Below are 16145 nucleotides of genomic sequence, written 5' to 3'. Positions count from 1 at the left end.
TTTTTTTTTTTTTTTTTTTGAGAGGGCAATTTGTAAGGATTTGGAAGTGGTGAACGGGAACAGGGAGAGAAACAAGCCCACTTTCGGATATCGAGGCATTTGGGGTGCTGGCTTATCAACAACCCCTGCTTGAGAGGCCTGCATGTTGGTGAGGTCTGGGAAATCACCAGGCTCCCATTCAGGCCTGGGAGTGAGCGGGAGAAGCTCTTGGAGTAGCCGTCAGGGAGAAAGGCAGGTTTGCATGGTTCTCTCACATACTTTCCACCGGAGTCCATATTTCGTCGTGCGGTCTCCTGAACAAGACTTCCGTTTTCTTACCTTTCTCTGTACCCCACCTGCAAGTAAAAACCTTACCATCATTCAGTGTTAATGATTCCATGGAGCAAGATGGGTGTGTGGTCTCTTGATTATACAAATAGGGACATGTTCTTTCTCTATCCCTCCGTCTGTGTCTCCTCTCAGTTATGATTATTGGCTGAAATAGAATTTACTGGCTGTTTTGCTTGTACTTGTTTTGTTTGTAATTATTGTGTCTTACCCCCTACTTAATTGTAGCTCAGTGCTGTACGCTACATAAATCTTCCTTAAATCAATGAGAAAGTGTAAAATTGCTTTTGAAAAACTGCATTTTCAATAATTTCCCCATTCTTCATGCTGAGAATCCACCAATCAGGTAAGTCATAGAAGGAATCTGAGAAATAGGCTGTATGTGACTTTTCTGCATTTCTAAGCATTTTCTGACCTCAGTTATCAAACTATAGTAATAAAAAGCTTCTGTTATGTTTTTCACATTTTAAAGATATATTATGATAAAATTAATATTTATCTTTGTAAGCACTTACTGTGTGCTTTTTTTAAAAAAAGATTTTATTTATTTGTTTGGGAGAGAGACAGAGAGCATGAGCAGGGGGCGGAGGGAGAGGGAGAAGCAGACTCCCCGATGAGCAGGGAGCCTGATGTGGGGCTTGATCCCAGGACCCTGAGATCATGACCTGAGCCGAAGGCAGATGCCTAACTGACTGAGCCACCAGGCATCCCCTACTGTATGATTTAAACATCCTTTTAACACTGTGTGAGGTTCTCACTTCAACAGTCCTCGTTTCACAGCTGGGTAAAGAAAGGCGGATGGGTTACTTAAAAAGTAAATCACAGCACTGAATGGCAAAACTTCTAACTGCTTGGAATACAGGCGGTCTGACTCACAGCCTGTGCTCTTAAAAACTGAAATTGTATCCTGATCCACCGTATGGCCTGGCATGTGGAATTGCCATGGTATTATTTATAGCTCTTGCTGGTTACTCAGTTAATAATGCTTTTCTTTTCAGATTACTTCCAAAAAATTGGAACTCAGCAAGATCCTTCAAAACCCGATTCTCATAAGAAGAAAGAGAAATCAAAGGGAAAAAAGGATCAAACTCACGCTTGTCCAAAGGTTAAGAAAAAAAGGCTTGTGTCATATGATACAACAGGTGCGTAGTATCACCAACCCAGGCTTTTCAGAAGACGTGACATTTTTTTCAGATAATTTTGTGGTTTTATGTATTTGACTTTAGAAGAAACAGTCTTATTGAATTTTATGTTTGGTTGCTTAAAGAACTGTTAGTTTTTTTAAATCTTTTTGAAAATCTAAAATATCGGTAGACTGAAAAATTGGCAGAGTCTGTACCCTGACTATGTTCTTAAGTAGGAACAATCTCTGAAGGTTATGGTTATAGAATTGGAAATACAGTTGTATGGCTTTGTTTTATCCTTTTAGTAAAACTTTGTGGTCTCATTATATTTAATTCTTTTGTGTCTTTGTCTGACACAGAGTTTAAATTCCCAAATAAATAATTCATTTAAACTGATTTTCCTCACTCAGGCTTTCCAGTTTGTACTTTCTCTATACCTGAAATTCTTATTTGTATTAATATCTTAAGTTTGACAGGAAAAGGGAAACTTTTCTGTGTTTCACTGATACACTGTGGTCCAAGGCAGATTAGTCATAAAGCTATTGAAACCTAAATAGCCTTCATGTTTTTAAAAAAGAAGATCTTCACTATTATAAATGCCTCCAGTGGCACAAAACCCCCCTCCCGGCAAGTGCAGACAGCAGCTGGGAGTTTGATGGAGCTTTGTTCCTAGGACTAGGTCAGTCTATGTGGCATTTTTGAGATGCAATGGGGATGTAAAAGGAGATTTTCCTGGGTGAGCCTGCCCTAATCTGATGAGCCTTTAAAAAAGACCAGAGCAGTAGTGGATGCCACGCTGCTGCCTTTGAAGGGGCAGACTGCCATGCTGTGGAGAGGGCCCTGGGGCAAGGACCCCAAAGCAGACTCTTGTGGCCGACAGTAGTGCCCGGTCAACTGTTAGCCAGGCACGCAGCCCCCGAGAAATGACTTCTGCCAACAATCCAGGGGAGCTTGGAGGCAGTTCTTTCCCTAGCCATGTCTCTGGATGAGGGCATTGTCAGCCAACACGTTCATGTCAGCCCTGTGAGACCCTGAGCAGAGGACCAGCTAAAATTTGCTAGATACCCGACCCCTGGAAATTGGGGGGTCATAAACCCCCAGTTTGCGGTAATTTGTTATATGGTGGCAGAAAGCAAGTACGGAAGTAAAGTGGTAAACAAGTAGCTCAAGGCCCTCCCCTTTCCGCCGCTGTCCTCAGTTCCACTTGGGCCAGCTGACAGTCACACTCACATGGGTGACTGTCCTTTCCATGGATGCTTTTATGTATTGTCTACATTTATATTTGTCCATTGCGGGAGTTTAAAAATTTGTCACATAGGTTTTGACACTCCTTCCTTCTAAAGCCCCGGAGCCTCGCACTTCTCCCTTTAAATGAAGGCCCAATTTAGTGACTCAGTTCTAACCAATAATACAGTGGACGTGGTAGTTTGCAGTTGTACAGAGTAGAACATGGTGGAGTGATGCTCTGTGCCCTCCAGGACTAAGTCAGGACAGACATAGAGATCCTGTCTCCTGCGCGCTCTCTGGGGGCCGCCGGGGTCCTGTGACACACGTACGCAGCCCTGCAGAGAGGTCCACTGGAGAAAGAGCTAGACCTCCTGCGCATCGCCACGTGAGGGAGCTGACCGGGGAAGGGGTCCTCCAGCCCCAGGAAAGCCTTCAGCATTTTGCTTGCAGCCTCATGGGAAACTGAACTCCTGACCCATAGAAACTGTGAGATAATAAATACTTATTTTAACCTCTAGATTTTAGGACAGTTGCTCACACATCAATAGATACCTAATGCATCCATAAAACATATGGCATTATTTTGTGTATGCAGAAGTGCACACACCATATTGACCAGAATAAGCTAGATAGAGAAAAATACATGTGGTGTGATTCTACTTATAGAAAGTAAACACTAGGAAAAATTGGCCTCTACTCTTAGAAAGCAGGATACTGGTGACTTCTGTGGGCATGGGCTGAAGTGGGAATAGGAACTGGGCAGGGTTTCAAGGCAGACTTCAGGAGGCCTAGTGATGCTTTTTTTCTTGATTGTTCCAGTGCTGGTTCCAGGGTATATTAATGTCTGAAAATGCATCAAGCTGTATGTCTATAAATGATATGTGTACTTTTCTGTGCGTATGTTATACTTCAGTAAAAGCTTTATGCACATACATGATGTTTTATTGTGTCCTTTTGCAACCTGTCCTTTTGAGATCACTCATGTTGATGTGTGCTTTTGGAATTTACTCTTTCTCTCTTTTAAGATGACTTTTTGTCTAGAATGTCCTCTTTTCTCTTTTTAACCCTCTCAAGTCTTATGTCAAGATCCATTTTTATGAGACTTCTATAAAGCTCTCAGTGAGGTCCCTAGTCTGCAGTGATCCTCTCCTTGGAGTTAACACAGTACTTACTAGCAGTATGGCTCATTTGACAATTTCTATATGTTATCTTTCATTATGAGGACACATTCACATGGTGGAATAATATAATTACTTACATTCTAAACTCCAAGGCAACAGAAGTTCTGTTTTAAACCTTTTTTTTTTTTTTTTAGAGAGAGAGAGAATGGGGGAAGGGGCAGAGGGAGAGAGAGAATCCCACACAGACTCCATGCCCACTGCAGAACCTGACGTGGGCTCCATCTCATGACCCTGAGATCATGACCTGAGCTGAAATCACTAGTCAGACGCTTAACCGCCTGAGCCACCAAGGGGCCTTTCTTAAACTTCTTAAAAGAACGGTTTTATTTTCATTCTAAAGATATGTGATTTTACCCTTAAATGCCGGAACTCTTAATTAAGCACTGTCTTCACTGTTACTCCTGTTGAAGGTTCTGTCCGGTGATAGTGCTTCTTCAAGGCTATAAGATTAGAAGGTGAGGGCACTAGAAGCTCAGCCCAGCGCTCACTGATGAGGTTTTATTGTGTCTATAACAGAATGGTTGTGTTACGCCGTTCTCCCTCTCTTTTTTTTTCATGGTTTTTTTCTCTTGAAAGTTGCAATTTCCTGACCTTACTTCTGGTACCTGTATTCTTGACTCACTGTGAAAGTGGAATACAGGCTAGTCTCCTCGTAGTTCTGATATAAAGAATTGCTGTCTTGGATCATACCATACACCCAGCATGCTGGGTGTAAATCTAAATCTAAATCGCTTCAGTGCTTCACCCTGCCATGCTAGGTGTATAATGGATTGTCTCATTTTAGTAAATATCCATGATTTTCTTTCTTTTTTTAAGATTTATTTATTTGTCAGAGAGAGAGAACACAAACAGAGGGAGCAGCAGAGGCAGAGGGAGAAGCAGGCTCCCTGCTGAGCAAGGACTGACCTTACGACCCTGGGATCACGACCCTGGGATCATGAGCTGAAGGCAGATGCTTAAACAACTGAGCCACCCAGGCATCCCTATCTATGATTTTCTGAATTAATCTGGCTTTTTAGAAAAATTTCCCCCCAGCATTTTGGAGGATACATATTTTCTTTAAGTTTACTACTTATTCCGAAAAATCGTTATTTTAAATTTGTCCTAAATCGCTTCCATTCTCCAGTGGTCTCTATCAGTTCATTAAATCTGCCGGGTCGCCACCAAGAATGGATGTGTTAATTTATGCTTTTGCAGTATTGCATAAGAGGAATACCGTGGTCAGCAGTTGATATTTTCTAACTTAATTTTTTGCAAGTCTGGTGGGTGAGAATGGCTTTTTCATTGTAATTTTAATTTATTATTTTCTGATTACTAATGGGGTTGAATATTTTTTGGTATGTTTACTGGCCATTTGTCTTTTCCAATAAATCATTCACATTTCTATCAAAATGTTTATTTCTTATTGGGAAGAACTCTTTAAATATTTGATATGTTAATCCCTAGCTTCTTATGTAGGTTATAAACATTTTATCCTAACTTGATAATTACGGTGGCTTTTCTGCTGTATAAATTGCCAAGTTTGAAGAAGTCAAATTTATTTATTTTTTTTAACATGCTTTGATTCTTTTTCAGGAACATATATTTTCTTCTAATATTTCTGTAATTCCTTTTCCACATTTACTTCTATAATCCTTCTATAATTTATGCTTGCATATAACTGCATAGTTTTCTAAATGTCTAACCACTTTCCCATTATGATTTATGAAGTTAATGATTGCTCTCCTGATTGAAATACCTTTTTCACTTACTAGATTGTCTTTCGTAAGTGGTCCTATCTCTGGTCTCTAATTGGTTTTGCCGATCTGTTTTCCTATGCCGTCAGCATAGGAAGGTGATTTCGATAGATGTGCGTTGTTATAGCCTAGTATGTATGGCTTACCGCTCAGCTGGACATAAACACCTTGTGCCATCCCTTATGCTAGTGTCAGCCCCACCCCTTCTCTCTTCTATACCTAATACTAACTAGCTTTCTTCTCAATTAAGTGTTTTAAACTTCTCTCCTGTTTAAGCAACTGAGAGGGCCCAGACTAGGGTGAGATAGGTGAGGTGCTGCCTAGGGCACAAGGTTAGAAGAAGAATTTACTCTTAGGGTTGTGTAGGACCATATCCTGGTCCTGACGTTGTTTTATACAACAGTTCATGTCCTATTTAGTCCTGAGTTAAGAAAGCTGTTTTGATCAGTTGGTGATCTAGAGAACCAGAAATCTTGAACAACTTCATAGCATTGCTGGTTTTGCCAGCAGGGTTTCTGGGTTGCTTCTCTTCCCGTGATTTGTTTTATCAAGAGAAGCAGAAGGGCTGAGGACAAACTGTAGAGCATGGTGAATAAAAGGTAAGAAAAGGGAATGTTTCAAGGAGATAATCATTAGCTGCTAAGAGATCAAGAAAGACGGTCTCAGGAGCACCTAGGTGGCTCACTCAGTTAAGCGTCCAACTCTTGATCTCAGCTCAGGTCTTGATCTCAGGGTTGTGAGTTCAAGCCCCGCCCTGGGCTCCAAGCTGGGTGTGGAGCCTACTTGGAAGGAAGAAAGGAAGGAAGGAGGGAGGGAGGAAGGAGGGAGGGAAGAGTCTATTGCATGAGAATCTTTAGGAAGAATATTTCCACCTTGCATGGTCATCACTTCTTTCCTGATCCTACTGCTTCCACCCCATCTAACTGGCTCCTGTTCGAGTGTCTTCTCATGCCAGCTACCTGTGTAACTGTGGAATTAGGTCTTTTGAAATATCTTTTTTAAATGGAAAAAATATTATTCCTTTTTTCCAGCTTCTGTTAAAATTAAATTTTAAGCTATACTTTCTTGTCTAATTATATAGTCTTTGTGTAAACTTTAAGTATAAGTTTCCATTTAAATTTTTTCTCTATGTAGAAATATTTGGAATATTATACATTACCCTTAAGTGATGCCTGTACTCACATTTACATTAGATCTTTTTTTTAATGTTCTAAACCAGAACCAGAGGATGATGATGTCACAAGACATATTATAAGGCTAAGAGATAAGTTTGGTTGGCAAACGATGTTACCACAGCACTGTTCGGAGTATAAAAGTTCCAAAATTGCAATTCAGAAGATTATTCTAAAGGTATTAGCCTGTTTTATCCAGTTTTGTACTATAAAGGTTAATATTTAAAACTGTACCTTAATCTTAATTTCATTCACTTCACATATTATATCAAAATTAGACATTACATTAATACCGAATTATAATCATTGTTTCATAGTAAATGCTTGTGAAAGTGTTGGGCATCATTTCACTTGTCTTATTTCAAGGATGGAGAACAGATAAAGATATATGCCTGAAATTTGAATCTACTCTCATATTCCTGTTCATCAGGGTTTTTTTTGTGTGAGTTAAAAAGAAATGCTAATGTACTTTTGTAACATTGTATCCTCGCTCTTACTTCCTGGTACCCAATTCTCTATCTCATTATCTTTGTATTTCCTTATCCTTTCTTCTTCGGAGAAGTTTTAGCATGTGCAGAGTCACATGACCAGAGGGTACAAGCAGCGATGAGGAGTAAGGTCTGCCTCCTGTGTCCTTCTTCATTACAAGAGATGGAAGATTGGACAGGATCATCTATAACTACTTTTAGACCCAGGGTTCTCCAAGGGCAATTAATTCCCAGGCAATCACATCAGCATCACCTTGGAGCTTATTAGCCATGCATAGTCTCATCTCCACTCCAGACCTTCTGAATCAGAAACTCTGGGAGTGGGACCCAGTGATCTGTACTTTACGAAGCTCTCCAGGTGATTCTGATGCACAATTGAGAAGTGCTGTTCTAGACCGGGGGCCAGCTAATTTTTCCTGAAAAGTGTCAGATAATGAATGTTCTAGGCTGTGCAGGCTCTCTGATCCCTGTTGTAATTTCTCAGGCCTGTCGCTGCAGCGCAGAAGCAGCAACAGACTTAAGCAAATGGGTGTGGCTGTGCTCCAGTGAAACTTTACAGAAATAGGCACAGAGTCCTGGCCAGAGTTTGCTGGCCCCTGCTCTAACCTGTTACCGGGAGGACAAATGGTCCTGGGATCACTGTCAGAGGCGGCATTAATGCAAAGCAGAGTACCATGCATAATGGAAGCAGAGTCACCCAGCTTTGAATCTCTATTTATACGCTCACTGTGTGGTTTTGGGCAAGTTCCTGACCTCTCTGAGCTTCAGCTTCTTTGAGCTTGAAATGGAAATAATAGTACTTAACCTTAGAGAGTCGTGAAAATTAAATGAGGAATGCAGGTGGCATAGTGTCTGGCACATAATGGGCATGGTAATTTAGAAAACACATAGCTGTGCATGAGCCAGATGTCCTTGGACTCACTGATAAGGGATGTTTCATTTGTTTGTAAAGAAAGGATTGAGAATTTGAAAAAATACTTGCTTTTAATTCAAAAACAATAATTTAATTGGAACGTATTATGCTTCTAATAAGTGGGTGATTTAATGACATACATGACCCATTTGGATAATGGTGTCTACATTAAGTTACTAGTATCCTCAACTTTCTGGAACATAGAACAAAAATGCCTCAAGTGGCCACATAACTGTAACCAAGCCACGTACTATACAAATCATCACCTGTAGCTTATTTATTTCATTTTACTTGCAGTTTCTAAACTTGTTTCTTAAGGTTTCCAGGAGCGTATCCTATCAGAGGTCAGAATAAGACAGTGAGGGGTGCCTCGGTGGTACAGTTGGTTGAGCATCTGACTCTTGGTTTTGGCTCACGTCATGATCTCAGGGAGTCTGCTTGAGATTCTCTCCCTCTCCCTCTGCTCCTCCCCCTGCCCCCCCCACTCTCTCTCTCTCTCTCTCAAATAAATAAATCTTAAAAAAAATGATAATAAACAAGACAGTGAGCACTTGGGACGATTAGGGAGAAACAGTAACAGTCTTCAATGAGGACAAAAACTTTTTTAAGAAGTAAAACTGGATCTGAAATTTTAAATTCCAATACTTAGAAAGTCTCAAAGTAAAAGAAATAAATTTCACTTAAAATTTTTTCTTAATATGAAGTGGCTGATTTCTCAGTAATGCCAGGTAAATAAAAAAGAGGCGTTATAGTATATTGCAGTGTCTCAGAGCATGGGTTTAGTCAGACTTGTATTCACATCTCAACTTGCTTCTTCCTGTCTTTGTGACTTTTCCCAAATTACCTAATTTCTCAAAATACTAATTTCTGCATCTGTTTAATGAGCTTAAAAAGATCATCATCTCTGCAGATAATTTAAAAGATTAAATTTAGAAGATTAAATTCTTGTGTATAATGTATATGAAACACTTGTTACTTATTAAATATTATTTACTTCACAAATATTAGTTATTATTATAATACTAAGCCACCATCATTATCAAAATAAATGATTAACATGCTCCAAAAGCTTCTGGTATTGGCAGACAAATTTACTGAAAGTGGGACATGGGTGTTAAAGATATATTGCCATGTTCGGGTGCCTGGGTGGCTCAGTTGGTTAAGCGACTGCCTTCGGCTCAGGTCATGATCCTGGAGTCCCAGGATCGAGTCCCACATCGGGCTCCCTGCTCAGCAGGGAGTCTGCTTCTCCCTCTGACCCTCCTCCCTCTCATGCTCTCTGTCTCTCATTCTCTCTCTCGCAAATAAATAAAATCTTAAAAAAAAAAAGATATATTGCCATGTTCTTTGTGTGAATAAGCATGCATTAGGAAGCATATAGATGAATTTTCATGAATGTTTCATTCACCACATTATACGAATGAAAATTACATATTTTAAATCTTTCATAAGACTGATCTTGTTGAACTTTGGACACAATTTGATGTTAGCTTTCCTCAGTGATATTACACTTAATTTAAATCTAAAATTATTTCATTTTACTGAGTAATCTGTTGTTCAGCCATTTTATTACTTAATCTGGTCAAGTTAATTAAATTTTTTTTAACCTCAGGAACCTTTAACAGATGATGGAGAATTTGTATATTGCCTTCCTCGGAAAAATCATCAAGTTCTCTATAATCCATATGATCTTCAGGTGGTCTCTGCCCACAGAGCTAGACATTGCAAAGAATTTTGGATTATTACTGCATCATTTATCTCAAAGGTAATATAGAATGGGTGTTTTCAGCTTTTAGAATCATAATGGAAAAATATTATCTAATTTAGATTGTCTTTGTATGTTTCAGATAAACCTGGTCATTTGAGGGATAGTTTATGGTTAAGATCCTCTTTGGGAGAAAGTTACTTAACAGCAATTTTTTTTCTTTTCTGTAGAGAGATAGTTTAAGTATTCAATTTTAATAATATTTTTATCTCAAATAATTATAGTTTTTTTTTAAAGGAAACTAGACTACAGGGATTTGTTGACATAATAGGAATTACAATAGTAAAAGAAAAAAGTGTTTCCTCAGGTTTGTCAGAAACTTCATTGCCAGATGTAGAAACCCCCATTACACTCTTACATAGCGTTCTGATACCGCAAGTTGTAATTATAGAGTTACTTGTTTTGATCATTTTCTTAGTGTCTGTCTGCTTCCCCTTACTCTCCCAGCCTCCCAACTACACTGTAAGCACATATGGGCAGGGCCACATCTGAATGAAGCAGATCTGTAGGTGTAGATGTGGAGATATCCCTGATGTGTATTATCAGCTGAAAATGGGAGGAACAATTCCTATGCACATAAGTACATATGTGCTGATATAGGCATACTTTTATTTCCAGAAGAAATTTTTAAAAATGTTAACATTCAGATGGGGAAGAGTGACTCTGGGGAAGGGAATTCTTGATGAAAGGCCTGTGGTTCTTGGATGTCAAAATAGGGTATATTGGTAATGGGATTATTGGTCCCTTTGGAACTACTACATCCCTGTAGTTAAAATTGAGCTCATAAATATTACTTTTATAGAAAATGTGCAGATTATGAGACTGAAAAAATGAACAGATATTTGTGAAAAGTATCTAAGGGTGAGGAAGAAGTTTCTCTTGTTCTTCCTCTATTGGAGCATGAGAAATAGCTTTAGAAAAATGGCAAGTGTAGAAGCAGTGTGGGAAGGGAAATCAGGTTTGGGTATAGATGAAGTGGTGGAGGTCATATATAGAACAAGCTGAATTATAAAAGCAAGTAGTTATGAGGCAAACACAGGCTTTCTTAATTTCTTGAAAATAGTGCATATTTTTTGAAGAAATGGTTTTGTGCTTTATATTTACAGGTTACTAAAATAGGTGATGTAGAAGAAATAGAACTCATACCTACTTTGGAATGGCTTTTAGAAAGAACATGTTACTATTTATTACAGCAATTCAAGATATTTTCCAATTTTCGGTGAGATGAAAGAAAATGAAACCAATTATTTGTAGTATGGTCCTGTTGAAATAGCAACTGCCTGGTTGATGGGTGGGTTCTACTACATTATGCCATGTTTATGGGGAATGTTAGAGAGAATGGGGTATTCCATAAAAGTTTTTTAGACACGATAGAGGTGTAGGAAGATCCTGAACTCACTACCTCCCACAGACACAATAGACCTACAGCTATATGTGGAATAATTTCCTCTGGAAGAGTTCTGAAAACTCGATGGACAGTACCTCCACAACAGAGGATAAAGGCAACATGGAGATCGGTAGGAGAGACAGAGACCTGCTCTCATCAAAAACCCACCCCCAGTGCAGCAACCCGCAAACAGGAAGGATCTCAAAAATGTGGAAACTGAGGAGTAAGGAATGTTGCCCACATCAGGCACCCCAATCCTTGGGTTCTGCACCAAAGAGATGAGCCACCAAAATGGAAAACAATGGGAATGATGTCCAGGAAAACCATAGAACCTAGGGAATGGAGAACCTGCTCATAAAGGGTTTGCATGCACGCTCAACTCACCATGGGACCCAGAGCAAAAGCTGCACCTTGAAAAGCATCTAGGCCACATGTAAAGGAGACCCACTTACTATTCTTAAGTGAATGCCAGAGAAGCAGGAACTTTTTGGGACTCTTTCTCGGACAGAAGTGCTGGCAAGTGCCATTTCTGCAATCCCATTCGGCTTTGCTAAGGCCAGTGTTGGCAGTCACTGTTTTGTCAATCTTCCTGTAACCTGGGCACACCCCACGCCCCCCCACACCACAGGTGCACCACAGCCATCTGGGCAAGCATCCCATCCATCCCTAGCCATAACTGCACCCCAGCTTGCCAGGTGAGTGCCATGCCCCTCCAATGCCACAGCCATGCCACAGCCAGCAGGTGTGTGTAGCCCACACTTGGGACTCCATTTGAGCACCTGGCACCAGTGGCCAGAGGGGATTGTGCTTCTCAGCCTCACAGGTCACCTACACACGGCTACTTCAAGTTTGGGAAAGGTAACTATTTCCACCTAATATATAGGGGGAAAAAAAACCACACACAGAAAATCAGGCAAAATGAGACAGAGGAATATCTTTAAATGAAAGAACAAGACAAACCTTAGAAAAAGACCTTAATGAAATGGCAATAAGTAAATTACCTGATAAATAGTTTAAAGTAATGGTCAGAAAGATGCTTACCAAACTTGGGAGAGGAATGGATGAACACAGTAAAACTGCAGCAAAGAGTTAGAAAATACCAAATGGAAGTCTCAGAGCTGAAGTAAAATAAATTATTTGAGAAATACACTAAAGGGGTTCAACAGCAGACTGGATGAATCAGAAGAGCAGGTTAGACAGCGAGCTAGAGGACAAAGCAATGGAACTCCCCCAGACAGAGCAGCAAAAAGAGGTTTTTAAAAAGTGAAGATAACATAAGTGAGCTCTGGGACAATTTCAGGTGGAGTAACATTCTCTTTATAGGAGTCCCAGAAGAAGAGGGGGAAGCAGGGGCAGAAAAACATATTTGAAGAAATAATGGCTGAAAATTTCCTTAACCTGGGGAAGGAAACAGACATTCATATCCAGGAAGCCCAGGGAATTCCAAATAAGAAGAACCCAAAGAGATTCACACCAAAATACAGTATAATTAAAATGTCAAAAGTTAAAGATAGAGAATCTTAAAAGCAGCAAGAGAGAAATAACTTGTTGTATACAAGATAAACCCATAGGCTATCAGAAGATTTCTCAGTAGAAACTTTGCAAGGCAGAAGGTAGCAGCAGAACATACTCAAAGTACTAAATTAAAAAAAATTGTGACCAAGAATACTCTACTCAGCAAGGTTATAATTCATAATTGAAGGAGATGAAGAGTTTTCATATAGCAAAAGTAAAGGACTTCATTATCACTAAACTAGCCTTACAAGAAATTCTAAAGGGACTTCTTTAAGCTGAAAAGAGATGATACTAATTAATGATGAGAAAACATGTGAAAGTGAAAATCTCACTGGAAAAGGTAAATATATAGTAAAGGTAGTGAATTAATTATTTATAAAGCTAATACAAAGGTCAAAAGACCAATATAGTAAAATTAAAACTACAATAATTAGTTAAGGAATACATAAAAAGTTGTAAAAAGTGACATCAAAAACCTAAAACATAGGAGAGGGGGATAAAAATGTACAGTTTTGGAATGTATTCAAATTTAAGTTGCTATGAACTTAAAATACACCAGTATATATGTAGGAAGTTACATATGAACCTCATGATAACCATAAAACAAAAGCTTACACTGGATACATAATAGAAAATGAATGAGAAAGGAATCTCAACACTAAAGAAAGTTATAAGACATCAAGGAAAGAGAGAAAGGAAGAATAAAGGAACAGAGAGAAACTATAAAAACAGCTAGGCATCCCACGTTGCCCGATTTCAAGCTATATTACAAAGCTGTGATCACCAAGACAGCATGGTACTGGCACAAAAACAGACATACAGACCAATGGAACAGAATAGAGAACCCAGATATGGACCCTCAACTCTATGGTCAAATAATCTTGACAAAGCAGGAAAAAACATGCAATGGAAAAAAGACAAGTCTCTTCAATAAATGGTGCTGGGAAAATTGGACAGCCACATGCAGAAGAATGAAACTCCACCATTCTCTAACACCATTCACAAAGATAAACTCAAAGTGGATGAAAGACCTCAATGTGAGACAGGAATCCATCAAAATCCTAGAGGAGAACATAGGCAGTAACCTCTTTGACATCGGCCACAGCAACTTCTTTCAAGATACATCTCCAAAAGCTAGTGAAACAAAAGCAAAAATGAACTTTTGGGACTTCATCAAGATAATAAGCTTCTGCACAGCAAAGGAAAGAGTCAACAAAACAAAGAGGCAACCCACAGAATGGGAGAAGATATTTGCAAATGACACTACAGATAAAGGGCTGGTATCCAAAATCTATAAAGAACTTCTCAAACTCAACACCCAAAAAACAAATAATCAAGTCAAAAAGTGGGCAGAAGAGATGAACAGACACTTCTTTGAAGAAGACATACAAATGGCTAACAGACACATGAAAAAATGTTCATCATCATTAGCCATCAGGGAAATCCAAATCAAAACCACACTGAGATACCACCTTACACCAGTTAGAATGGCAAAAATGGACAGAGAAACAACAAATGTTGGAGAGGTTGTGGAGAAAGGGGAACCCTCTTACACTGTTGGTGGGAATGCAAGTTGGTACAGCCACTTTGGAAAACAGTGTGGAGGTTCCTCAAAAATTTAAAAATAGAGCTACCCTATGACCCAGCAATTGCACTACTGGGTATTTACCCCAAAGACACAGATGTAGTGAAAGGAAGGGCCATATGCACCCCAATGTTCATAGCAGCAATGTCCACAATAGCCAAACTGTGGAAAGAGCCGAGATGCCCTTCAACAGATGAATGGGTAAAGAAGATGTGGTCCATATATACAATGGAATATTACTCAGCCATCAGAAAAGATGAATACCCAACTTTTACATCAACATGGATGGGACTGGAGGAGATTATGCTAAGTGAAATAAGCAGAGAAAGTCAATTATCATATGGTTTCACTTATTTGTGGAACATAAGGAATAACATGGAGGACATTAGGAGAAGGAAGGGAAAAATGGGCAGGGGGAATTGGAGGGAGAGATGAACCATGAGAGACTATGGGCCTGAGAAACAAACAGGGTTTTAGAGGGGAGGGGGGAGGGGGGATTGGTTAGCCCGGTGATGGGTATTAAGGAGGGCACGTACTGCATGGAGCACTGGGTGTTATATGAAAACAATGGATCGTGGATCACTACATCAAAAACTAATGATGTATTGTATGGTGACTAACATAACATAATAAAATTTTTAAAAAAAGCTAGAAAACAATTCACAAAAGGTCAAAAAGTACATACCTACCAAAAAAAAATTTTTTTTTTTCTTTTTGGTGAGCAGCAAAGCAAGGTTTATCGAGGGATAGCAAAGTGATAGTACAAAGCTCCCAAGGAGGGGAGGGGACCCAAAGGAGTTGCCCTCAAAAATTAAATGTAAATGGACTAAATTCTCCAATCAAAAGATGTAGAGTGACTGAATGGACTTAAAAAAAAGACTCATGTATATGCTGCCATCAAGAGACTCACTTCAGGGGTGCCTGGGTGGCTCAGTCGTCAAGGGTCTGCCTTTGGCTCAGGTCATGATCCCAGGGTCCTGGGATCGAGCCCTGCATCGGGCTCCCTGCTCGGCGGGAAGCCTGCTTCTCCCTCTCCCACTCCCCCTGCTTGTGTTCCCTCTCTTGCTGTGTCTCTCTCTGTCAAATAAATAAAATCTTAAAAAAAAAAAAAAGACACTCACTTCAGAAGTAAAGGCGCACAGACTAAAAGTGAAGGTATAGAAAAAGATATTTTATGGAAATGAAGTCTGTTGTAGCTGTATTCATACAAAATAGACTTCAATACTTACAGAAAACAAGGTAAGGCATTACATAATGATGAAGGGGTCAATCCAGCAAGAGGATATAATATTTGTAAATGTATATGCACCCAGCATAGCACCAATATGTGTAAAGGAAATATCAACAGACCTAAAGGGAGAGAGACTGTGTGATACAATAATAGGAGGGGAACTTTAACACCCTACCCATGTCAATTATTAGATCATCCATGCAGGAAATCAATAAGGAAACATTGGCCTTACATGACACATTAGACCAGATGGACTTAATTCAAAAGCAGCAGAATACATTTCTTCTCACATGCACGTGGTACTCTCTCCAGGATAAATAACATGTTAGGCCACAAAAAAGTCTCAATCAATTTAACAAGATTGAAATCATATCAAGCATCTTTTTCAACCATGATGGTATGAAACTAGAAATCAATTATAAGAAGAAAACTGGGAAAACCACAAAAACAAGCTTAAGCAACATGCTAGTGAATAACAAAGGGGTCATTGAAGA

The 16145-nt window shown here is 39.4% G+C and overlaps 1 protein-coding gene across 1 annotated transcript in view; it reads left to right on the top strand.

Moving 5' to 3' along the window:
* Positions 1-1325: 1325 nt before the first annotated feature.
* The window catches only part of LOC123323661 (dynein axonemal heavy chain 14-like), a gene marked incomplete at its 5' end in the record, with an annotated part of 39347 nt that continues 24527 nt past the window's right edge, over positions 1326-16145 (top strand). Inside the window, 4 exons of the mRNA XM_044912108.1 lie at positions 1326-1469; positions 6815-6945; positions 9781-9933; positions 11040-11152. Coding sequence (XP_044768043.1) covers positions 1326-1469; positions 6815-6945; positions 9781-9933; positions 11040-11152 — 541 coding nt within the window. The remainder of the gene's footprint in view (positions 1470-6814; positions 6946-9780; positions 9934-11039; positions 11153-16145) is intronic.

Source organism: Neomonachus schauinslandi, unplaced genomic scaffold (assembly GCF_002201575.2).
Source record: "Neomonachus schauinslandi unplaced genomic scaffold, ASM220157v2 HiC_scaffold_143, whole genome shotgun sequence".
In the NCBI taxonomy this organism is placed as follows: Eukaryota; Metazoa; Chordata; class Mammalia; order Carnivora; family Phocidae; genus Neomonachus; species Neomonachus schauinslandi.
The sequence above is the reverse complement of the archived record's forward strand: the minus strand, read 5'-3'. Positions and strand labels throughout refer to the sequence as shown.